Below are 25,237 nucleotides of genomic sequence, written 5' to 3' on the forward strand. Positions count from 1 at the left end.
CTGCCTTTAGCTCAGGTCATGATCCTGGAGTCCCGGGATCGAGTCCCACATCGGGCTCCCTGCTCAGCGGGGGGTCTGCTTCTCCCTCTGACCCTCTTCCCTCTCTTGTTATCTGTTTCTCATTCTCTCTCTCTCAAATAAATAAATAAAATCTAAAAAAAAAAAAAAAGTGTAAAATTCAGTTCCTCAGTCACATTAGCCACATGTGACTCATGGCTACCATGTTGAACAACAAGCTATAGAACGTTTCCATCAGCACAGAAAGTTCTATTGGACTGCATTGCAAAGCTTTAAGAAAAACCACCATCTATCTCCCAGTGGCAGAGGCAAGCCAGCCTCTGGACTTCTCTTCCACCACTGTTTTCCCAGGGAAAGGCAATGTCAGGCCCTGGGTAAAGGGATGGACCAAGCCCTGTGGTACGGAGGCAGGGCTGCTTTTCAGGTGTTGAATACAGCTGGTCCGCTCTCTATCCCTCCCCCACCCCCACCGCCCAGAGATACCTTCTCCCTCCATCTGTGACCTATTAGATGAGGCACTGACTTCAAGATGGGTCCCTTAACCCTGTGTCTCCTCTAAGACCTCCAGCACCATCCCCTCTTGTCTGGGAGATGAACCTTAGCTCCAGATCAGACTCTGGGCCCAGCCCCCCCACACCTGAAGCTCAGCTGCCCCCTAGATGAAATCTCCATCTTTCCTAAAATCTGTGTCAGTGGGACACAAAGAACCTACCCACTGAGTTAGCGGTCCCTCCCTCAGGATGGGGCCCTGTCCCCTTCCACACCCAGAGGCCTACCCACCCTCAGTATTTATCTCAGCCCTGCCTTGGACACCACACCTTCGGCCTCCACCCAGAGGTTTCAGTTAGCCTTGGAAACTCTCTTATAGGGGTGGGGTATCCACTTAGGCCTTCAGCAGTTTCTCCACAGCCTTGGCCTCTGGTTTCTACAGAAAGGGGCCTGATGTCAGAGATCCCTGAGGCCAAGGAAATCCCTGTCTGGTCCCCATACACGTGTCTTCAGAATCCACCCGGACCTGTCCTCTCCATACAGGGGCTCGGCCCAGGGGCCGTGTCTCCAGGTCCCAAGCTCGGCCCCGGCCCCCAGGCTGTGGGCGAAGTCAGGTCCTCAAGGACTTGCCCTGCTCCCGCCACAGCTGTCCTGGGACCGCAGCTCGGACGGCTGGAAACGGCCCTGGGGCTCAGGGGCCAGCCAAGCAGCCGGCTCCAGAATAGCAGTTGTGTTCACATAAAAGCCTCTAATGAGAGAAAGATGCCGTTTCTTGGCCCCTCGTGTGCTCTCTGCAGACGCCGTCTGGCAGGCCAAGCGGGCCTCTACCGTTTGGCGGCCAGAGGGGAGGAAGGGGAGGCGTGAGTCAGACCTTGGCCCCCAGCCCCTCAGCATGGACCGCCCTGCTAATTGCATTAACAAATGCCACAATGCTGGGCCAGTCAGGGGCAGGAGGCCAAGGGCAGGGAGCAGTCCCAATTCCCACCGGCTCCAGCAGGCATGAGGAAAGAGACCACTGGGCAGGACTCGTGGCCCAGGGCTGAGGCCTGGGTTTGTCTCCAGCTCCTGTCCAAAAGCCGAAGAGTTACCCGGCTATCCGCACAGCCCCGGGGCCTTGTCTGGGAAAAGGCAGGGCTTTGGGGCCTCTGGAGATGAGAGAAGGATGGGATGGGCTCCCGGGACAGCCTCCTTCAGGGATGAGCCCAGGAACCAGCCTTCTCTAGGGGAGCAGCTCTAGGGCACGGAAGATAGTTCTGTGGCTGACATGGAGCCACCAAGCCCTTCTGTGGCAGCACCACATCCCTGCCCAGGGTCCGGGAAGATCAGGAGGGAGGGAAGACACTCCTGCTTACAACTCAACGAAGGTCAGGACAAAAGCATGGAGGAGAGAACAACCTTGCACCCAAAGAGACCTGTGTTTAAATTCTGTGTGACTTTGGGCAAGTCTCTTCACCTCTGTGAGCCTCAGTGTCATCTAGAAAATGATCACGCATCCAACATTTACTATTTACCTAGGATGGTAGGCAAGGCAGACATCATCCTTTTCTTTGTGGAGCTTCCAACTTAGAGAGATGGTCACAAAACAAGCAAACAAGTAAGTAGAAGAACCGAAATGGAGGTGGGTATGGGTTATGGAGGGAGAAAGATCCAGGGGCTAGGATCCAGAATAACAAGGCTGGTGTAGGGAAGCCCCAACAGAGTGGTCAGGGGAGCTCCTCTGAGGAAGAGAACTTGAAACAGAGACGGGAAAGAGGACAGGGAGCCGGCCATATAAAGAGAGGAGGGAAAGCAAACAGAGCAGCCTGTGCAAGAACCCGGAGGCAGTGTATTCCAGGAGTCCAGGCTGGATTGGGTGAGCGAGGGGGGTTCTGGGAGATGAGGCTGGGCTCACGGCAGCGGGAAGGAGGGAACAGCGATGTGTTATGATATGATGTCTGGAGAGAGAACCAGAGAGTGGGGAGAGCAGGCAGCCGGCTGCAACCATCACCCAGGAGCCCACACTCGGGGTGCCTCGGACGAGAGAGGCAGCCAGGGAAGCAGGGAGCAGCAGATAGGCTCCCAGGAGATTTAGGAAGTGAAACCCGAAGAGGAAGAGCTCGGTGAGGAAGGTGTCCCTGATGGCCCCCAGGTGTCTGACTCGAGGCTTTAGGCAGGTGGGGATGCCTTTTAACAGGGTGGTTAATACCTGGGCAGGGGAGCCGGCGCAGAGGGAGGGAAACCACGAGCTTGTTTTGGACAAGCTGGGCCTGGGGATGTCTGGGGAGCATCAAGAGCAGATGTTGAGTAGGCATCCCGATGAAGGAGTCTGGCGGTCAGAGGAGAGGGCTGGCTGAAGAGATATATATATATACATAGTGTCGTCAGCGCAGATTTCCATCCATGGGAATACATCAGATCATTCCAGGAAGGGTGCGGCGAGAAAGAAGAGGACCCAGGACTCAGTCCTGGCACAGCAGAGAATCACACAATGACCACTCACGGGGTGAAGGGCTTAAAATGTTTAGTGTGGTCCCTGGCACAGAGCGTGGCTGCTATTATTATTGTTGACTACTATAACTATAGTTAACAGTGCCTACTAGTGCTCAATAATAGGGGACAACTAATGCTTGGCTTGGCTCCCATGGCCCCCCTCTTTGCATGGGAGATTTGGAAGATCTGCAGAGTCTTGGGGAAGCCCAACATTAAGATGTTGGGTAGAAAAGGAGAGGCCAGCCAAGAAGGCGAGAAGAGGAGGCTGGGGATGGAGGAAGGAAACTACCAGGCCACCCATGTGATCTTGCACCTACTCAGTCCTTTACCAAACATGGACCAAGTAGGCACTCCCCTGGGAGTGGACACAGGACACAGCACCCGGCGTCAGGATCCCCTGGGTAAAAATAACTCCTAAATTCTTCTTTGAGCAAAGAGCCTTGGGGGCATGGGCCTGCTCACCAGGAAAATCTCAGATACCCATATGTGGTGGGAAGAGAGATGATGGTCTCTTGCTAGGACCGTACCCTTCACGTTAGTTGGGTCTCCACTGAGGTCATGTGATTATTCCCCTTAGCTACCTCTCATCTTGCTCTCCTCCACTCCCTGCCAACTACTGAGTCTCATAGGACGGTTCTTCCAGAGACAAGCCACACAGAGGCTCCAGACTCTAGCTCCTGGAAGTTCTTAACCAGTCGGTGGTGATCCCACCCCTGCTGTGACCCTTTTCTCTAATATTTGCTCAGCATTTACCATTATGAGGCCCTGGGCTAACTTCTTTACATGTATGACTTCTTTTCATTCTTATAACTACTACGGGTGCTATTCTTTTTTTTTTTTAAAGCATTGTCTTTTTTTTTTTTTTTTTAAGATTTTATTTATTTGACAGAGAGAGACACAGCGAGAGCAGGAACACAAGCAAGGGGAATGGGAGAGGGAGAAGCAGGCTTCCCACTGAGCAGGGAGCCTGATGTGGGACTCGATCCCAGGACCCTGGAATCATGACCTGAGCCGAAGGCGGACGCTTAACGACTGAGCCACCCAGGCACCCCTATGGGTGCTATTCTTCTCCCCATTCAGCATATGGAGAAACTGAGGCTGAGAGCAGCCAAGCAGCTTACCTGAGATCACCATACTACTAAGTGATGGAGGAAGGGTTTGAACCCAAGGAGTCTGGCTCCAAAGTTGGGGCTCTTACCCACCTGACCATAGTTTTGCCCAACGGGATGAGTCATTACAGAGATGGGATGGGTGGGGCCACATCAGGGCCACATTAGGGGGTATGGGGTCCTCATCTCACTGAGATGTGAGCCAGAACAAAAGCCACGATGCACTCAGAGGCTCTGGACCAAGAAGGCAGGAGCAGATGCCAAGGCCCATTCCAGGATCTCCTGAGTTTTCTGGAAGGGTTAATAAAAGTGAGGCAGCAAAAGGGGACCTCTTGGCATAGTCCTGGGATAGGCCCTGCATTATTCAGTAAGTGCTTACTGAGCCTTTCCCTTGTGTCCAATGAGCACCTGCCACTGGGTCATGCCAAGGGCCATGTGACACAGTCCCTGCCCTCGGTGTCAAGGCCAAATGTGTATGGAGCACAGAGAACATGCCAGGCCTTGGACTAAACTTTTAACCTGAGTTATCTCATTTGTCTCTTACAACTCTGTGAGGCAGAGACTAACACTAGGCACATTTTACAGGTGAGGAAACTGAGGCACAGAGAGCGTGAGCATCTTGCTCATGGCCACATAGCTAAGTGGTGGAGTTTGCATTTAAACCCAGGTAGTCAGCACAATCTCCTGGATGTGGATTAAAATGACAGCTAAACTCACCATGTGCCGGGCTCTCTACACAGACTTGCCCATTTATCAGGAGCATGATCCCTGTACTCTAGAGCTAGGCTACCTGGATTCACATCCAGGCTCTGCTGATTCCTGGATGCATGACTTGGGCGAATAGCTAACCTCATTTGTAAATGGGGAGAAAGATCAAATCTAGTTTATAGGATTGTGAGGATTAAAAATTAACAATATCAAGTCCCTTGAATAGTACCTGACCCACGGTAATAGCTACAGTGTTATTATTAATCCTCAAAAACAACACTATATAGATTGTTATACCCATTTTATGGTTGAGGCTCTGTGGAAGAAGAGGGCCAGTCCCTTGCCTGAAGACACAGAGCTGGGATTCAGATCCACAACTCCTTGGATTTGGCACCAGAATCCAAAGCACACGCTCTTAACTTTGAGCCTTACTGCTTGGTGGTGGAGATGGTGGGGTAAGCCACCTACCTCCCTCCTCAACAGCTTCGGGACCCCCTCTGCCCCGCCCAGAATAGCCTCTGTGCATCTAGGCTGAGAAAAAATGAGAAATCAAAGAATTCTTCACATCTTCCTCCCCAGTGTGAGCCTTCAGAAGCCCCCAAAGCGTGTGTGTGTGTTGGGTGGCGATGGGGGTGAGCCAGTCTGGGAAGGCTGGACAGTCTCCTAAAAGCCCTAACTATAAACAGGATCCAGTCAGCCCACACTCTACGGTGCCCCCCGCCCCCCCGCCCCAGGAAGGACTTCAGGCAGGCCCCCGGCAGCTGCCTCCACAAATACATAAACCCATAAACCCCGTAGCCTCGCTGGCAAAGCCACAGAAGGGAAGGCAGATACCGCGACCGGAGGAGGAGCTGAGAGCCCAACTTCTGACCTTGCCAAGGTGGAGTGAGGAGCTGGGGTTCCAACAATGGCCATCTGCAGGTGCAGTGGCTCCCTGAGGTCCAGGGACCGGACAGGGACGAAGGAAGGGGCCTGCCAGGCAGATGGACTGGGAGGTCACAGCAACCGAGGATCCTCTGAGAGGAGGAAGGAGGGGGCCGCGCGACGGCCCAGGGGACAAGGGCCATCCCTCCCTGTACTTGAGTAGTGGGTCAGACCCACAGATTTCTGGCAGAGACCAGGGGACAGACTGAGTCTCCACACGGTTCTGGGACTAGACTTCATTCTTGGCAATGGGGGTAGGTCACCCACCCCTCCTTGTCGGCCCCTCTCCTGCTGGCCAGGGAAGCACCCCACATGTGCGAAACTGCTGAGAAAGAGCACTGAGCATTCCCCAGCCTTGGTACTCTTGGCTGCAGCCAGGAGGGCAGCAGTGGGGAGGGGAGAGGAAGATACTAACCACGGGCCGGGGGGCGGCGGGGAGCAGGAGGACCAGCTGACAGGGTGTGGAGCCAAGAGCCCCACACTCTACAGAGGCAACACCCCACCGCCCACGTGGTTCTCATTAGGCTCTTTAGCAGCAAAATGGCAACAAGCAAACAGCACAAGGCCCCACTCATGAGCACACAGCCCTTCCGTGGGCAAGGCAACTTCAAGTGGGAAAGGTGGAGTTTGCATTTAAACCCAGGTAGTCAGCACAATCTCCTGGATGTGGATTAAAATGACAGCTAAACTCACCATGTGCCAGGCTCTCTACACAGACTTGCCCATTTATCAGGAGCATGATCCCTGTACTCCAGAGCTAGGCTGCCTGGATTCACATCCAGGCTCTGCTGATTCCTGGATGCATGACTTGGGCGAACAGCTGCCAGCCTGCGGGCCAGGGTCTAGTGGGGGGAATGACCAGGAGAGAAATAGGCGGGCTGAGGACTCCCAGGCTGAAGGGGGATTTGGCAGCATGCTGGAGCATCCTCTGGCTGGGGCACAAGGGTGCACACACGCACACACGTTGCTTCTGACAGTCTGCCGACTCACCCAACCTTGAGTTTCCAGCGTCAAAACTCCAGTTTGGCAGAGACTACCACGGGAAAATCATGAACAAGTTAGGAAACCAAGAACCTCCACTGCTGGAGGGCCGGAGCGCGAGGCCCAGGCCCTGAGCCCTCGGGCAGCTGGTGAGAGGCCAAGCCCCTCTGAAGCCATCCTGCTCCAGCTTCAACTCAAATCTCCGCAACCCTCTCTGCCAAGCTCACTAGAACATACCAACCTTCCTCCCCATCTCCCACCCCAAATCCCTCCCTGGTCCTCCAGGGTGCACCAAGGCTCTGCTGCTCTAAGTGTGGTCCCTGTACCAAAGGCAGCAGCCCCTGGGAGCTCGTTAGAAACTCAGACTCTCCAGCCCAGACCTGCTGAATCAGAATCTGTACTTTACATTTTTTTAATTTTTTAAAAAAGATTTAATTTACTTATCAGAGAGAGAGAGCACAAGCGGGGGGTGGGGAGCGGCAGGCAGAGGGAGAAGCAGGCTCCCCCCTGAGCAAAAAGCCTGATGTGGGACTCGATCCCAGGATCCCGGGATCATGACCTGAGCTGAAGGCAGGCGCTTCACCGACTGAGCCACCCAGGCATCCCAGAATCCGCACTTTAAATAAGATCCCAGAGGATTCGTGGGAACATCCAGATTTGGGTTAGGGCCCCCGCTGCACATCTTCCTATGACAGACCAAACCCTGCTCAGTGGTCTTCAGCCCTGGCTAGAATTGCCTGGGGGGCTTTAAAAATATACTAGTGCCCAGGCTCCAAGGGCCCAACCTCAAAGCTTCTGCTGAGCATGAAACCCTCTGGCTACCCACATCCCTGGTTTCTCTGCCCACGGGAGTTGCTGATTTTGAGTCTCTGAACCTCCTCCAATGAGTCTGTGACCTTGAGCAAAACCACCCGAGGCACACTGTCTTCATCTTTATCATTTTGAAGGACAAGGGTCTTTCCCCCATCTCGGCCCCCAGCCAGAGAGGGCCTGTCCTCTGAGAGCCCCACTCATCCAGGCTCCCTGAAAAGGAAAGAATTTTCAGGGGAAAGATCTGCTTTGCTGTTCGTTTTTGAGTTGGGGGTTTTGGTTTCTCTACCTGGAGACCCTTAGAGAGACCCAAGATTCTGCGTGAGCTTCACCGTCAGGCTGGGAGAGGGTCAGGGTCATGGGGTTTGAAGCGGAACCAAGAGCTGGGTGAACCAGCATCCCCCTCGTGTCCCCATCCCATCCCCATCTCAGGAGGCCTCAGAATCAGAGCTGAGGGCATCCACTGGGGCTGAGAACACCGCAGGTTTTTGTCATAGACCATTAGCTGTGAAACCCTCACATTGAATAGGGCCTGGGGCTTGTCGCTGGCCAGGAAGGGGTTCTGGTGAGACTGAGACTTTGCAGCCAGGCTTAGGGCCTGGCAGAAGGTAGTGGCAGGGGGGCAGTCAGGCGGGGCTCCTGGGCCAGCCCTAAAGGCCTCGGGAGCTGACAAGACCTCAAGGGGAGCCCTGGAGTGTGAAGGAGAAAGATCCCGTATCTGTTTTCCCCTGTGAGGATTCCAAATTCTAGAAAGCCTGGGGCTCAGCTGGGGTTGGGAGGGAACAAACCCCCACAGAGAAGAGTATGGGATTCTGAAGTCAAACCGCCTGGATCCAGCCCCGGCTCTAGGCCTTGGAGTAGCGTTACCTTGGCCGCGTTTCCCAATCAAGCCAAGACTCAGCGTCCTCGTCTGTAAGTGGGAATGATGACTAAACACCCACTGCATAGGGTTATTGAGAGGCTCGAAAAAGACATGTGAAGAGCTTAGCACAGTGGGGGGCGCAGAGCAAATGCTCAGCTGTGAACCAGCAGGAGTAGCCGGCATGGTGGGAGTAGCTGGTCTCTGCTCACAGGTGCAGAAAGTGAGCCCCGGAAAGATGAGGTCAGATAGGCTATCTGGCCGCAGGGTGTAGTGATTAAGAAGAGGGACCCTGGAGTCAGGTCACCTGAGTTCAAAATCCTGCCATTTCCAGGCCACATGACCTTGAACAAGTGACTTGCCTGTGCCTCAGTTTCCTTCTTTGCCCAATGGATAGTGGTCCTCCCTGCCCCATGGGCCTCGTAAAGTGTACCTGGCACAAACTGCGGGCCGCGTAGCCATCGGCTCTTATTGGCATTGCCTCTGTCCTGTGAGTGAAGGCCTGGGCATCGGGGCCCTCGCTCTTCCTGCCTCACTCCTTGCTTTCCACATAACTAAGATGACGACTCTCTCTTTGCTCTCATCGGGGCCAGCCAGGAGGAAGGGAGACTGCTCCAGACATGGGATCGGAGCCTCATCTGACAGCCTCATGCCGGCAGGGGGCCTGACAGAGGCCAGGACCGGCGGGGGCAGGGGCCAAGGCAGAGGGGGATTCCCATAGCACGCAAGGTGAATGGGGCTCAGAAATGAGGTTCTGGGGCCAGGCATGTGCTGCAGATCACAGGGGTGTGTGCACGCCCAAGGGCCCCTACGGACAGGGCGAGCGGGGCACCAACACAGTGGGGCAGCAGGAGGGGAAGCTTTGAAAACACAAGTGGGGAATTTTATCTGAGAGTCGTTTTCAGCTGGAGGCCTTTTTAAAATCTCCCTTCCACCGTCCATTGCCTCCATTCTGGAGAGGCAGACCGGGAAGATACCTTTGCTCCAGGTTCCGGAGTCCCTGGGCCTGGCCAACCTCGAAGGAGAGAGGGGGAGAACGGTGGATGGGGCAGAGGCACTCACGTTTGATACAGTGGTTGGTGCTATTTGCTGTCGTCCATCCTGGGCAGCACTGTCCCCCGCAGACATTCCTCCTGTGGGGTCAGCAAAACTGGGTCAGCACAAGGGTGCTCAGAAAGGTACTATTCCCAGAGCCCCTTGGATGGTCCCACCCTCTATGGGCAGGGCCCCGGGAACACTGCCAGGCTGGCCAGACCGTCCTCCTTCTCTAGGGAGTCCACGTGGCCCCGGGGCAAGAACTTGGCGATCCCGCAGATCTGACAGTTGAATCCCGTCATTCTCTGCGTGATCTTGGGCAACTTCACTCTCTCCAGCAGTATGATGGAGGGAATAATACCTGCCTAGCTGGACTGTTGTCCCTAACACAAAGAAGGCACTCTCTAGGACAATTAATGACAGTGATGATGCAGACGATGAAAAAAGCAAGTTCAGAGAGGTTCAATGAGGCGCCGAGGCTCAACAATGAGTAAGTGCCAAAGCCGGATTCAAACCTGAGTTGCCCCGCCTCTAAGTCAAGCTCCAACCCTACACTGCCTCTCACCAAAAAATAAACACCATGGTCCTTTGCCCCACAAATGCTGACTATCTAAGCGAAGCTGGAAAACACACATAAAATAGTCTTCGGGAAACACATATTCATCATCAGCCAACAAATGTGCGTGGGAGGAGGCTTGCCCTTGGGCAGGCTGGTGCGTGGTGCAAGGGGAGACAGAGGGACCTGGGGTTATAGAATTTCTATTTAAGAGGGGCTTGAGGTGGGGCGCCTGGGTGGCTCAGTCAGTTGGGCGTCTGCCTTCGGCTCGGGGTCATGATCTCAGGGTTCTGGGTTCGAGTCCTGCATCGGGCTCCCGGCTCAGTGGGGACCCTGCTTCCCCCTCTCCCTCTGCTCCTCCCCCCGCTTGTGCTCTCTCTCTCTCTCTCTCACTCACTCTATCTCAAATAAATAAAATCTTAAAAAAAAAAGAGGGGCTTGAGGTGATGAGCTGGTAGGAAGATGAAACTGGGGCCTTGGGTTAAGCTGCCTCTGCATAGTGAGCACACTCTTTTTATTTGGGCAGGCGAATGGAACTTATTTTATGGGGGATAGTCCTTCCCCAGCTATGGTGCCAGCACTGAGGGCCCCCACAGGAGAAACTGGTCTGTAGTAACTGCTGGGGTGCTCACCCAACTCACTCAAACTTTGCTTTCAGGTGTGTGGTGAAGCCCCTGTAGCACCAGCAGCTTTCACCAGCCCTGACTCTCCATCTAGAGACCCAAATGCCTGGACCTGGGTGACTTCTCTAGAAGCGTTCCCCCCCGGGGAAGGCTCCTGAGGGCCTGGGCCTGGCCCTGGCTGTGTGGACCCCATTATTACCATCAGAAATTGTCTCCTGAGCACTCACTGAAACAGGCTGAGTGGGGCAGCAGAGAATGAGCTGGAGAATCAGGGTGCAGAGAAGGGGGCCATGCCTGTGACCTCTGTGGACAGAAGATTGAGCATCTGGTCTCGTTTACGAGTTTATTTGACATTTGAGTGAACCCCAAAGCTTGTGTGGGTTTTGGAACCTTACAAAACATTCAAAATAAATTCCTGCAGCTTGGAAAAGCTGAAGCCCATTTCTAGCCCTGTGGCCCAAAGTTGTGGGGAGCTGCCTCCCAGCGAGCTCCCAGAACGTCCTCCCAGCCAAAAGCTGGGCCATCCTGGCCACCTCAGAGCCTCTCTGCACCGCGGCCTTCTGCTGCTTCCTGGCTCTATGAGAGCCTCCTCCCCGTCAGGGCCCAAGTTGCTGAGTTCTGAGGAAGGGGCTGGTCCTCATACCCAGGCTTTCTGAGTGTGCGCACTGGAGGAAGGGATGGGTGTACTACCCACGCATTTGGAAGTCACTACGCCTTGCAGTGGTGACAAGTCCTCTTGGAGGCCAAGGAGGTCTTCACAAGGAAACAGACTGCATGCCTGAGAGTTTTCTAAGAACTAGGGTCTGTTAGTGTCCAAATAGCACAGACTGAGGGGCCTACTTGACTGGGAGGTCATGGCATGGAGCCCAGCCCAAGGAAGTCCCCTGAGCCAGCTGTCACCCCAGATGCCCTCGGGACAGCTTTGTAGCTGACTATAGGGGGCAGCAACCTGCCCCTCAGGGCCTTCAGGAACACAGCGAGGCCTGGTCAGAATCAAAGGCTGCCGGGCAGGGGCGGCCAGGCTGGGGCTGGAAGGGCACTCAAGAGAGATTCAGGAAATCAATGGGGGACTCTGAGAGTTCTTTCGAGGCCAATATTCGAATCTGGGGCAGAGGCCTGGAAGGTGGGAGATGAGCATTCAGCTGGGAGATGACCATTCAGCTGAGAGATGACAATTCAGCTGGCTCTGGCTAGCTAGAGAGAGCAAGTCAGTCTGACTAGCTGGGGCATATCCGACTCAATGGTTCTGACCCCTTGGAAGGTACCACCATGAGATCATATGAGCCCAGCCTTCCAGGTGACACCTCTCAGCAAACATCAACTCAGGATCCAGCATCATTTTCCAACCTTTAGGGACACATCTGGCCAACAGCCTGGAACAGCTCCTGGTCCACTTCAGACCAATGTGATCATACTGGTCCTTTGTTAAAAACCTCCCCTGACTCTCCTTTGGCCCCTTTGAAGCCGGCCAGGCCCCCATCTGCTTATGCAGTTTAATTGCCCTCATCCCCTGTCCTCTCTCCACAACCTTCCACAACCAAGGCTATGATCCTCCAAGGCTACAAAATTTGTTGTCCTGCAATTGCACCACATAGGGCCACATTTTGATGTGGTGCCTTTGCTTAAACTGCTCTCCGCCTAGAATGCCTTCCCTCTCTTTGCTGATTGAAATCCTTTGCATAATCCAAGACTTCCAGATCAAATGTTACCTCCTCTGTGTAAGCCTCCCCTGATATATCCTCTGCCTTCCCCCATTCCCCATCCACTGCAGTCATTTAGTCCTGATTATCTCATGTTACTGGTCATATGTGTCCCCAGCTTGACTATCTTGAGAATTCTTTCTTATTCCTCTTTGTGTCTAACACAATGCCTGACACGTGGTATACATTTAATACTTCTTGTTTCACTTAATCCACTGTTTCCCAAATAATGGATGAGCCACACCCAGGTTAGGAAAGGGGGTTTTAGGTTTCCACAACCACAGCATTCAACACTGCGAGTCACGCGGTGAGAAAGTGACCCCCTTTTCAGTGATCGTTCTAGCCTGATTAAATCAGTAAAAAAAATCAGTCTGAGGTTGGGTCCCAATGCCAGGTCCTTCCCTCAACACTTGCTAGTCTCCCTTTTCAATAGGAAGAACACACCACACGGTTGAGCTTCTAGTTAGACACCATTAGAATTTAAAAACATTTTCTTTTCATTTCAATTTTCCTACAATTACCTTCTTTTTATGCCAAGTGGTACTATTTTCAACCATGATAGTGATACAAAGTGTCCTTGAAAAATGAATTTATTTGTGTAGAAAAATGAGTCAAGCACTGTTTGCAATAGCAAAAAAAAAAAATGTAAGTCATCTAAATGTTCAAAAACAGGAGGATGGGTAAACTGTGGTATATTCAGACAGCAGCATAATATACCACAGTTAAAACGAATAAACGTGGGCTGATTATATTAACATGGCTAGACTCAAAAATCTAATGAGGAGGCGAGAAAGCAAATTGTAGGAGGATAATACAGTATGGTATCACTTATCTGAGTTTAAAATATGCAAAACAATATTATGTATTTAATGGAGGCATGCATCTGTAGTAATAGTGTAAAAACATACAGTGGAATCATGAGTAAATTCAGGGTAGTGGTTAACTCTGGGAAGAGAGAGACAAATTTATGGAGGGATTTTAAACTAAAAAAATCAAAAGCAAAAAATGCCAAAATATTAAGGTTTGAAAAATCTGGATTGTTAGTTATATTATTTCCAACTTTTTTTATATGTTTGTACAAGACCTCATAATATAAAATAGTTTAAAATAGATAAAATACAAAATCGTACTATTTTTTACAGTGTGTAAATTTAAAGAAAAATAATAGAACAAGAGAGAAAAGAGCAGGGAAAATTGTTAGGCTGTGAGGCTAGTTCAAGAAACACTGAATATTGTGAAACAATGGCTTTAAAAGTCCTCTGTAGACCATAAATTCCATTAGTGCAGGATCTGTGTCTGCTGTGGTTACAATGTATCCCACACACTAGAACTGTGTCTGGCACATGCTTAATAAATCTTCATTGTGTGCAATAAATCCCCACTACATGCAAGTTCTGTGAGGACACTGGCTGTGTTGGCCTCTGCTGTAGCTCCATGGTCCAGCACAGAGCCTGGCATACAGGAGGTTTTCAAATATTTGTTGAATGAATGAAGAATCGCCCATAGTAGTAATGTAATTCCAAGCTTCACCAGCAGGTGGCACTTGGTCCTTGGCCGTGAGCAGCCCACTACGCAACTGCCAGAGGTCAGCCTGGCCAGAAGCCATGAGCCAGAATGGGCCTGCACAGAGGAAGCAGATGGACAAGATTGCTACTCAGCTCACTTGGAGTGGTTGCGTGGACTGCCAGAGGAACCCACCCTTAATCAAAGCTGCAGAAAAGAGTCTGGGGGAGGAGCCAAACCCAACATGTGATTTGACGTGTGCACCTGTGTATGACAGGTGCCTAGGGGTGGCACCCAGCCCGTGTCCTTACACACCTGTGCTCATATATCAGCTTTGTTGTGGTGACAATCTGCTTTGCACATCCCCACCTCACTTCACAACTTCTAATAGTGCACCCTTCCCATCCCAACCTCCACTATTCTACCTTCCCCCAACTTGCACCTAAATGCCTAAGCTATAAGCTCCTCCATGATCTGCCCCAACCTTGCGTCCAGCCTCACTCCAATGGCTTCCCTACACCAGGGTGCCATCCTACCCCCAGGCCAGTGCCAACAGTGAGAAGCCCTCAGCCTTGGGCAGTGCTACACCTCTGGGCCCCACTCCTGCCACCTCCCCTCTTGTTTCCCTGAATACTGCCCATCCAGCCACAGGGACCTCAGCTCCTCTGAGCCCCTCAGCCATAACTGTCCCAATCCTTTATGCTTAATAGGAAGCTTCCGTTATTAGTAAGCACATTCACTGGTACATATCTGTTCATCTCTCCAATTGCATTGTAAGTAATTGAGTTGCTCTCTTGGCAGGAACAATGCCTTTGTCTCTGAACCCCCATCCCCTGTCCCAGGCTCTGCACACTTGCTCTTAGGAAGCATGTATTCACTTGCACACGTCAGGAAAGGAAAAAACTGAAACACAGTCAGTGCTCCATTAACACTTGTTGACTGATCCTGTGTGTAAGCAACTTGGCAGTGCATGGGTCTGCTCTCTGCCTGTTCTAAGTTGGGCCTTGCTGGGGCAGCAGGGAGTTCATTCACTCATTCAACAGATACTTAACGAATATCAACTTTCTGCAGGCTCTCTTCTAGGCACTAGTAACAGCAATGCACAAAACAAAGCCTCTGTTTTTGTAGAATTGACATCGGTGTGGGCAATAAACGCAGAAACAGGTAAAGCACGTGAAGGGAGACAGGGTGGGGCAGGTCTGCCAGAGCAGACCTGTCTGAGCAGAGATCTGAATGAAGGGAGGCAATCCTGGGGAAATAGGAAGAGTTCAGCAGCCAAGGAAAACCTGGAGCAGAAGGCCACCAGGCACACCGTCCTCCAGGGTAGAACTGAGGGTACAAGTGTCTTTGCTGTGCACTGGGACTAAAATCAACTGGTAAATTGGGCCCAGGCCATACAGGGCTGCCAGAGCCCTTCCCAGCCTCTCGGATCCTGCCCTCCTCCAGCCCCGCCCTTCCCCGGGGCTCCCTTTGCCCTCCATTCTGGAGACACATGGCATACCCAGACAAGGCCAAGTGCCCCTCAGCCATGAGGATCCCCGACATGGGGATGGGGTTGCCTCCGAGCCTCCCGACGCTGCGAGAGCGCCCCCAGCGGGCAGCAGGGGTGCCCGGGGAGAGGGGAAAAAGCAAATCGCCGGGTTGGGGGACACAGCCCCGCAGATTGCGCGACGCGCGCTGACACCTAGCTGCACAGGCGCACACACAGACCCCCTCTCCCACGTACCCACTGTGCCGCAGCTCGGCGCGAGCGGGCTTCCGGCCCAAAGTGCCCTCGAGCCCATTCCCCCTCCCACGTCCAGCCGCGCGCGGGCCCAGCCCGACCTGCGTCCCAACTCGTACACTTGTAGCCAAGTTCAGGATTCCCTGCCAGCCCGCTTCCCGGAGATGCATCTGCCTTGGCTCTCTGGGGCCCCGACGTCCTCCACCTACCTGCGCTCTGAGCCCGCTCAACCGCTCTAGGGCCTCAGGCGACCGGAACGCCCACCCCGCTGCCCCCTCTGGGCTCCCTCTCGGATCCCCGCGGTGCTGCGGGAGTCTGCGGGCACTGGTTAGCGGGGGGCAGGAGAAAGCATGGGCGCCTTGGGAAAGGATTTAGCGTCAGGTCTCGGCGAGCTGGTACGAAAGGGTGAGGATGGTGTTTTTCTTTGCCCTCAACTCTACAAAAGTGGGTCAGATCTCCGAGCCTCAGCTTGAGGACCCCCGTGCTTTTCCTTGCAGTCCTGAGGCCGCCTTGGTCCCGGAGGAACCAAGGGCACGAGCCCGGGGCCCTCTCCTCTCGCCTGCACATCCCTCCACTAATGAGCACATGGGGACCCACCCTCGCTCCCTCCGCCCCCCCCCCCGGCTTTCCTCTGCAGTGCTCACCCCGTAAGCCGCCCCCGCGGCGGGGTTGGGGGCGCAGCCCCGGGCCGCTGGAGGGTTCCGAGGCGCGGGAGGGCCGGGGCGGCCCGGGCCCGGGCTGCGGGTTGCTGCTGGCCCGAGGGACTGCTTCTCCAGGTCTGCGCAGGTGGCTGGGCTCGCCGCGGCTGCTGCGCGCGGGGCGGCCTCCTGGCCAGCGCGTCGGCGGGCCTCCGGGGGCTCCCCCAGCCGGGTTGGGCCCGCTCCGTGGGCGGCAAGCCCGGGACTGGCGCGTCCTGCTCTCGGAACAGACTGTACACCTTGGCTGCAGACGCTGCGGGGTGACTGCCCCCGGGGCGCCGCAGCCGATTCGCGTCCCTGCCAGCCAGCTCGTATCTTCCCACCGTGTCCCTCTGAGCATGGCCCATGCCCACGAAGACAGCCAGCGTGAGGGCCAGGAGGCCCCCGCAGGGGTTGTGCAGGGCGCGCCCGGGGCAGCGGTGGGTGGTCGGGGGCCTCATGGCGCCGGGGGCGACTGGAGAGCGCTGAGCGGGGGGAACCGCCCCGGGGGCTTGCGGCGGCCGCGCTCCGCTCCCCGGCCGGCGGCCCGCTTCTCCCGGTCTAGGGGCTCCAAGCCAGCCTTCCCGGGGCGAGGGCTGGGCGGCGTGAGCGGTCCCGGGGCTGCGCGCCCCGAGCCTGGCGTCCGCTCGTCTCCAGCCAGGCGCGCACCGCCGCTGCACCTTCGCGCCTTCTCCCGTCTCTGCAGCCTTCCGAAGGGCAGACGGACGCTTTTATTTTTGGAAACTTCCCCCTGTTTTTTCGTCTCTTTTATCTACACCATGCCCCCTCCTCGGAGGGACAGCTCAGCCCCCTCATTACGGGAGAGGGAGAGAGGAATTCCAGCAACACCCACTTTGGCACCGGGAAGCGAGCGGGCGGCGAAGGGGGGTTAACCCGTGAGGAGCTGGGGGCAGCGCAGGCCTGACCCGACGGCTGGCAGGGGAGACGACGCCCGCCGGGACAGGGGCGCCTGGTCACCTTTCTCTCGTCCCGGTCAAGCTCGAACTGCTGACCTGACCCGAATTTATCTCCTGCCTCTGGCCTCTGGAACAAACTCCCGGTTGCATGACCAAGGCTGCGGCCTCGAAGGTCTGAAGGAGGCCAGGAGAGGTATTAAGATCGGCGTGACAGGGCCGGGCCCCGAGGGACGGACGCCCGGCCCCTTCGCTTCCCGCCCCCGCCACTGGGGGCGCCGGCTCCGGGGTGGGCTTAGCGCGGGGCAGCGCGGGGCAGCCGGGGAGCTCGCCTCCCCCTCGCCGCCGCAGGGTGCGAGCGCGCTGGAAGGTCGCCGGGGGGCGCGCGCCCTCTAGTGGAGCTGGCTGCGTCCTCCGCCACCTTGCAGCCGCTGCCCGCCGCCTGCGCTCCTAGAGCCTAATCCTTTTCCTGCTGCGTCAGGGTCCAGGCCAGGCCTGGGGCGGCGATGGCGGATCCTGGAAGAGATACCACCTTTTTAACAGAGGTATAGACATAGAGGCTCTTGAATAAGGTCACACCAGGAAACAGCATGTGTCCAAAAAGGGTGAGGATGGTGTTTTTCTTTGCCCTCAACTCTACAAAAGTGGGTCAGATCTCCGAGCCTCAGCTTGAGGACTCCCGTGCTTTTCCTTGCAGTCCTGAGGCCGCCTTGGTCCCGGAGGAACCAAGGGCACGAGCCCGGGGCCCTCTCCTCTCGCCTGCACATCCCTCCACTAATGAGCACATGGGGACCCACCCTCCTGGCCTCCTGCTTCAGGCTCAGAAGCCCGTTCTCTGGACTACCCTGGGGTATGTCCCAGAGGAGGGGTGGGAGGGAATCGATGAGTCTCTGATTTTTTTTTTTTTTTAAAGATTTTATTTATTTATTTGAGACAGACAGAATGAGAGCACATGAGAGGGGGGAGGGTCAGAGGGAGAAGCAGGCTCCCCACCGAGCAGGGAGCCCGATGCGGGACTCGATCCCGGGACTCCAGGATCATGACCTGAGCCGAAGGCAGTCGCTTAACCGACTGAGCCACCCAGGCGCCCGATGAGTCTCTGATTGACCTGGTGTGTGCTCACACCTTGAGTTGGCAGCGAGGGGCGGGGTGCAAGAATGCTGACTGCCACCCATCTGACTACCTCCAACAATGAGCCCATCATTCATGCCATTCATGCCATAGCCCCCTGCCCTCAAGCCTGAAGGCCTGGCCCAGTGCATTTCCACAGCCTACTGTTTCCCAGGAAGGAAGAGTGACAGAGCAGGCAGGAGGGCACCCGTGGATAACGTCCCAAAGGATGGGCACCGTTAATACCTAGTGCTGGCCTATGGCCTCTACTCCTGACTCTGGCCAACAAAGCCCCGCATGACTGGGCCCCCTCTCTTGCAGTGTTGTCTCTGCTCTTTGAACAAGCCACACTAATGTCCACTGCCCTCTGCCTGGAGCACTACTCTCCAAGATGCTTTACAGAATTAGCTCTTCATGGCTCCCCCTCTCAACTCAAATATCACCCGCCTCCTGGAGTGGCCATCCCTGAGCCTCCAATCTAGAGCAGTCCTCCCACGTGTGCCACGACACCCTGCTTTACCTTCCTTGCTTGAATGCCCAGTTGAAAGTATCTTTTTTATTTGTTTACCGGTGTAACTGACTTACTGAATGGGCTGAACTTGGAGAGGGACAATGAGGGAAGAGCTACATTTTTCTCCCCTCACTGCCTTCAACCATGGTATGGTGAATTTCCCTTCTCCACCTTTAATGACATCTCAAGCAGAGTCCTTGGCTTGCCCATCCCCGCCGCCACAAGAACAGTCTCATTTCTGTAATTAAGACCAATTTTCAGGCACTAAAAAGTCTGGTCCTGTCCAAATCAAAACCTCATCCAGTTTAATCAATCTCGCATCCAATTTAATACTCCTCCCCTCCCCCCATGGGCCTATCCCCTGGCCTGAGATCCTGTGGTGGGGAGAGTAGGGCATGGTCTGTTTTTGTGTTGTTTTTTAAGATCTACTTGTTTATTTGAGAGAGAGAGAGCAGGGGGAGGCGCAAAGGGAGAGGGAGAGAATCTCCAGCAGACTCCCCACTGAGCACAGAGCCCGACCCGGGGTTCGATCTCATGATCCAGAGATTATGACCCGAGCCAAAATCAAGACGTAGACACTCAACTGACTGAGCCACCCAGGTGCCCCTCGCATGGTCTGTTTTTCTAATCTCCCTTTTCTGCTGTGGCTCCCCTTGTCAGGATTGGAGGAGAGGTGTTAGAGGGACAGTGACAAAATCCTATGTGACAGGTGCCCTTGGCTGGCAGGTGCCAAGTGTTCGTTCTTCCATGGACACATCTGTGGGCTTTTGGGAGTCTCCCTGCAGGACCTCCACCCTGCACTGCTGTAGCAAAGCACTCTCTGGCCGGCCTCTTGCAGACTCCTGTATTCCTTGCCTCTTGTGGGAATTGCCCGTCCGTGCCAGCAAAGCACTGGTGACTTGGCTGCTCCTCACTCTGCCATAGAAGCCACTCCGGCCAGGATCCACAGTCAGAGTTCTCCAGATGGGAAGTGCACACAAGTCTCTTCATTTATGCCCATCCTCAATTCCTGAAGACACATGTTGGGTTCCCAGAAATTCCTCGCTGTGCCTTGGGCCATTGGGGCGTGCTTGCAACCTCCAGCAACTCAGCCTCCGTGGAGAGAAAGTTGTGGGGAGTCATGCTAGTCTCCTCTTCTTGGAAGCCCCCAAGCTCTATGACTTGTTCTTTTGGGGCTTGGTTTGCACTGAGGAGTGCCCTTCGGGGAAATCTCAGCCTTGCCTACTAATGCAACAGTTCCCTACCTCAACAACTTTCTTCAGTCCCTTTCATGTATAGACTGGAAGCCAGGGATGTGGTGCAAGTGTTGTTGAACCAGTTCTGCCTTTAGGAAGGTGTCTAGTACTTCCCTTTGGAATGTGAGAATATTTAATCCTTATTGTTCTAGTCTTTGCAGCCTCAGCAGAAATTCAAAGATCACAGAAGAATCCTGTTCAACAACCTATAAAATCATGTCTGACTTCCCAAGCCACAGTGAAAGCTCCAAAGGAATAGATATCTTGTCTGCCTGGCTCACCACTGTTTCCCCAGAACCTAGAACAGTGCTTGACTCCAACAGACAACCCAGAAATATGTGTTCAACGGTTGGCTAAGTAAATGAATGACAGAATGATTCCATCAAGTAAAAAGGGCTGGTATCATTAGACCCACTTTAGGAGAGAAAAAAACTGAGTTTCTGGTGGTAATTACTGGTCCAAGTTCACGTGCTTGCTGCCTCCAAGGCTGGCCCTAAGGATCTCCTTGAATCCTGTGCCTTGTGTTTTGAGATGAATGCCATTGGAATTTCCAGAATGTTCAGTTTTCTCCCTGAGACACTGCACCTTCCCGGCTTTGGGAAAGCCTCAGCTCCACACTTACCCCCTTGCCTTGTTATCCACCCCACTCCTCAGCTCGGGGGAACCCCCCTCCTCTTCCCACTACCTGCCCCATTCCTTGAGGAGCTCTCCTCTTCATCCCTCAACGCTCACCTCAGAGCGCCATGAGCTTCCCAAGGCCAGAAACCTTGGCGTCATCTTTGTCCCTGAGCTATTTTTTCCTCCCATGTGTCCAAGTCATTATTACTGCTCCATCTCCTCCGTCTGCACGTCTGGAAGTCTGCCGCCCATTCAGCCTCTCACCGCTGGCCTGGGCCAAAACCCTCATGCAGACACACTTCCCTCACCACTAGGCGCCCCGCCCACTCCTCCATGAGTACAAGTGGTCCTTGGAAATTCCCACCCTGTTCTCCTGGGGCTGCAGCCTGGCTAATCTACTCTGAGGACTCTCCTTCTGCCCCACCCCGGTGCCATCCTCCCGTCCTGGCTCCCGTTTACCACCCATCACTCCCTCCCCTGTAACTGTTGGGACCTTGATACAGCTCTTCAGAATCCCCAGTCCCAAACTTTTGTTTGTTTTTCTTTTCTAAAGCTGCCAAAATTTATGGAGCCTCCGATGGCCCAAGCACGGTGCTAAGCATGCTACATAAATTGGCTCATTTAACAAAATAAAGGAGGCATTATGATTTCCAGGTGGACAAAGGAGGAAACTGAGGCTGGGAATAGCTCCTGGCTTGTTGGTAAGTAGCGGAGGCAGGACTCAGACTTTGATCATTTACCACCCAAGCCCAAGCTTGTAAGCCTGCACCCTGTTGTTTTAACCCCGGGCTTGTGCCCCAGCAGCCCTCCTCACAGCTGAACGGGGACCTTTCCCAGCCCCTCTGCTCCTGGCACACCTGAGTCCCTCCACTGCACATTCCGCATTCCCTCTTCCCTGCCTGCAAGCCCACAATCAATTCCCTGGTGGTATGGAGCTACCAGAATCTTCTCTCCCCCTCTACCCATCTTGCCCAGTACAAGAAGGGGGGCGAGCTGTTTCTGGCATGGCCCCTGACTCACCCTGGGTCACGTCCTCACCCCTGATACCAGCTTCCTCCCAGTGAGGCACAGAGTGCTGCCAAGCCTACTCACCCATCTCTTGGGGCTGGGGAAGGAAATCATCTCTGGAGAGCCCTGCAGAGAGAGGCAGAAGGGATTGATAAAGGATTCCTGTGGAAAAAGGTTTGCCGGGACACAGGCACCACAACAGGGGATGGTGAGATGCTGGACACCCAAGGCAGCCTATTCGCTTTCCTGTGTCTTGTTGGGATAATGCTGGCAGCCACATGGCTACCAGAACCTAAACTAAGTTGGTAAAAAAGGACCAAAAACAAGGGATGAATTTCTGTTCCTTTTGCTGAGACCCAGACTTCCAACAGAATTCCAGGGATTTTTCTTCCTTGGAAGTGACTGGACCTCCAGCCCCGAATTCCTCTCCCCAGGAGAGCTTGTTCTCCTGCTCAGAACAAATAACACATTTCCTGGTTAATCAGTGGGCAGAAGAGCTGAAGGAAGGCTGATTGGGCCCCTGGCCTTCCCTACTGGAGCAGCTCGTGGGCTCAGATGTTCTTGTGCAGACCCAGGGGAGAGCTGGGACCTCGGCAGTGCACAGCCTCAGCCTCCAGTTGGGAAGGTAGGGGCTGCACCAAGAGGCCCCAGCTCACTCGTGCATGAGGCCTTCAGGGCCCACGAGGGCTGCCAAGACCCTTCCACCTCAGACACCGCGGCCTGGCATCCCCCCAGAGCTCACCACGCCCCCCCGCCTCCGCCTTGGTCGTCCAGTGTGGTCTTCTCCAGCTGGGCATGGACGCTTCTGGCTTCTCTGAACTGAGCTCAGCTCTCAGCTATTTTCACATCTGAAAATGGAGACAAAGCTGCTCTTCTTGCCACCCCCACCTTCAAGGCAAATTAGATAACCTGTGTGTGTGTGTATGGGGGGGGCGGTTAATTACCGCGACTCCATCTGCCAGCTGGAATTTCTTGAGTGCTTAAGAAGCACCAGGTGCTGTGCTAAGTGTTTCCCAGACATTCTCTCATTTAATTCTCATAGCAATCTTAGGAAGGAAGGACTCCTAGTTCATCACGTAGCACCTGAGGAAATGAAGGCTCAGAGAGGTAAAATGGCTTACCCGCAATCACAAAGCTAGTACGTGGCTACACTAGGGTTCATTCCCTGGCTTGTCGGGTTCCAGGCATGACAACGCCAGCCTCCAGAGGAGCATTGCTCTGGAGATGCGCCTCCGGCTGCAGGTCCCTGGGAACTGGGAGCATTCCTAGCTGTGTGTGGTGTGGTGGGGGGTGCCGAGGGCCACTTGGTGAGCCCCCACCAAGCACGTCCCACCCTCCTCGGGTCTGTTTCTGGCTAGGTCCGATTTTTGGGTCAAGGGCAGATAAAAGTCATCACGGTGAGTCTCAGTGAATCTGATTCCCTCCCGTGGAGGAGAAGGAAGGAAATGGAGCTTACCCTTCATCAAATCGGTTTCAATTGCTGAATGAAGGCTCATCTCACCCCTCAGCTTTTCTCTTTGGAAAAGAAAAGTGCCATAAATAGAACATCCGCGTGCCCCTGTGTGGTAGGCATTGTAATTCCCATGTCACAAACCCAGAGGGGTGAGGACTCTTGCTCAAGGTCAGACAGCTAGGAGTCGAGCCTGAGTCAATGAGAAAGTCTGAACGGCTCCCAAGCCCATGCTGCTTCTGCTGTAGCACACTAGCCTTGCCCCAGGATGCCTCGCAATGATGTGAAAATGCAGCTCACTCTCTCTTCATTTCCGGTCTTTGATACAAGAGTGGGCTGATCTGAAAGCTCTGTGCATTTAGCTAAAGCTCAGACAACATTTCCCACTTACCTGCATAAATTCCTTCAGCCTCTGACTGGAGTAGAATCTTCTAGAACTCCTGGGGGATGAAACATAGCTTCTCTCCAAGCAGAGTCTGTGAAGACCTGAGCAGGGAAACCATGGGAGCCGTCTGGAAGGCCTCCTTCTTCTAATTCCTTCTGGTGAGACCACGGGGGCTTTGAGTGCTCCATAGCCAGTAGGAGTGAGGGGGATTTGGATGGGGAGGGTCTCATACTGTATTACCCATTCAAAATCCCCAGGGAGAAAGTGCTGTGGGCCAAAGGACTGTGCCGACCTATCCAGGATTCCGGACCGGCTGTGCAGGAATTTGAGGACAAGGCAAGTAGGAACAACTTCCCTTGGCTATCGTTGGGGTCTCCCAGCCTGTCCCCACCTTGGCTTCCTGCTGCAATGCAGTGGTATCCCTTATACCCCAAAGGATAGGAGTTGTGGGGACAGAGAACAAAAGCTGCTGTAGGGTGTTTCCCAGAATAAGCTTTTCCCAGGAGGCCTGTAAGCAGCCTCCTGTGCATTCTTCATCATCAAGACAAAGAAAGGGGGTAACGCCTTCAGCTATCATCTCTTGACCTCCATTGCCCCCTGGATCATACGCTGAGAATGGAGACACCTAGTGAGGTTTTCCCTGGTGACCCCAATACTCTAGTCTCTAGGACCCCAAGCCCTTGGGGTCAGGCTGGGATCCTAAAACTTGTCAAGACAGGGCACAGACACCAGGCTGGGGAGTGGGACAGGAGGTGCTGCCAGACCCCAGTGGGCCCCAGCCTGCCTGCATGACTCATTCCTTGTTTCCGTCCACTCTGGTCTGAGTGCCTTGGCCCAGGGGCCTCCAGGAGGTTGTAACACAGGCTGGCCCCTTGCCCATCAGGGCTCAGCAGACAAAAATTAAAGATCTCACTGCTCAGGAACTCACACAGACAGCAGGGGCATGCTCTGTGCTCTGCCTCATCAGACCAGACCTCAGGCCAGAGGGGATGGATGGCCAAGGGAGGAAGGAAAGGCGTCTCCGGCTCCACCCCCTCCTCTCTATCCCTCACATCCAGTCATACAGCCCTGGCCACTGCCCACTCTCTTCTCACTCCTCAGGCCATCGCCTGAAGACGATGGTACCGCGCGCACTCCTCAGCTCCCCTGCTCTCCTCCCCATCTCTGCCTGAAGACAACAGTGGAGGAGAAACAGACTTGTAAACAACTCCTCGGACTTTTTCTGGCAGCAGAGTTCTAATCAGGCCTCTCACCTGCTCAACAACCCTCAATGACTCCCCAGGGCCTCACAAATCAAGCCCCAAACTTCTGACTAGGCCTGGCACACAAGCTGGTCTCATATATGTCCCCTCATGTACGCTGGTATTCAGCACAGTCCTACTTGCTCAGAATTCCCCCTAGTTTCCTCTCCCATGTCTCCTCACCCAAATACTTAGGCTCACACCATTTTCTTCACCTGGAATATTCTTCTTGCCCCTGCCTGCCTGTCTTTTAACTCCTATCTCAAAGGCCACTGCTTCCGAGAAGAAGACTTCCCAGAAGCCCCACCCCACCCCAAGTCTGCAAAGCTGGCTCCCTCCACTGAACCCCAGTAGCTCCCGATGTACCCCCACCCCACCCTGCATGACTAGGCTGCAGCTGCCAGTCCTCCAGGGTGGGAAATACCTGGGGCTTTGGAACCCCACTCTGTACTATCACTCACCAGCTTTGTGTCCTGGTTACAGTGACTTAACCTCTTTGAGACATGGTTTCCTTACCAATAAAATAGAAACTGTAATACATGCCTTTCTAAGCATCGCATCTCAATAGGGCAACTGTATTT

The 25,237-nt window shown here is 54.3% G+C and overlaps 1 protein-coding gene and 1 long non-coding RNA gene across 5 annotated transcripts in view; both read right to left on the reverse strand.

Moving 5' to 3' along the window:
* LTBP2 (latent transforming growth factor beta binding protein 2) overlaps positions 1-17,263 on the reverse strand; it is a 103,125-nt gene extending 85,862 nt beyond the window's left edge. For 2 of the 4 annotated variants that reach the window (XM_045901234.3, XM_045901235.3), the window contains exons 1-2: positions 16,152-17,262; positions 9,430-9,500 (exon numbers count right to left, since the gene is read on the reverse strand). In XM_045901234.3, the coding sequence (XP_045757190.2) occupies positions 9,430-9,500; positions 16,152-16,645 (565 nt within the window). In that variant the 5' untranslated portion in view covers positions 16,646-17,262. Of the gene's footprint in view, positions 1-9,429; positions 9,501-16,151 lie in introns of all 4 variants that reach the window. The other 2 variants (XM_064571354.1, XM_045901233.3) reach the window with 2 other exon arrangements.
* Positions 17,264-20,630: 3,367 nt separating this feature from the next.
* Positions 20,631-23,551, reverse strand: LOC135361633 (uncharacterized). Its single transcript, XR_010405268.1, has 3 exons — positions 23,422-23,551; positions 22,323-23,095; positions 20,631-21,706 (listed from the first exon to the last, which is right to left on the reverse strand). It is a non-coding gene; the product is annotated as an uncharacterized LOC135361633 (long non-coding RNA).
* Positions 23,552-25,237: the final 1,686 nt, after the last annotated feature.

The sequence above is a fragment of the Mirounga angustirostris genome, unplaced genomic scaffold (assembly GCF_029215605.1).
Source record: "Mirounga angustirostris isolate CCGP_5_RB_7025 unplaced genomic scaffold, mMirAng1.0.hap1 SCAF_9, whole genome shotgun sequence".
NCBI lineage: Eukaryota > Metazoa > Chordata > Mammalia > Carnivora > Phocidae > Mirounga > Mirounga angustirostris.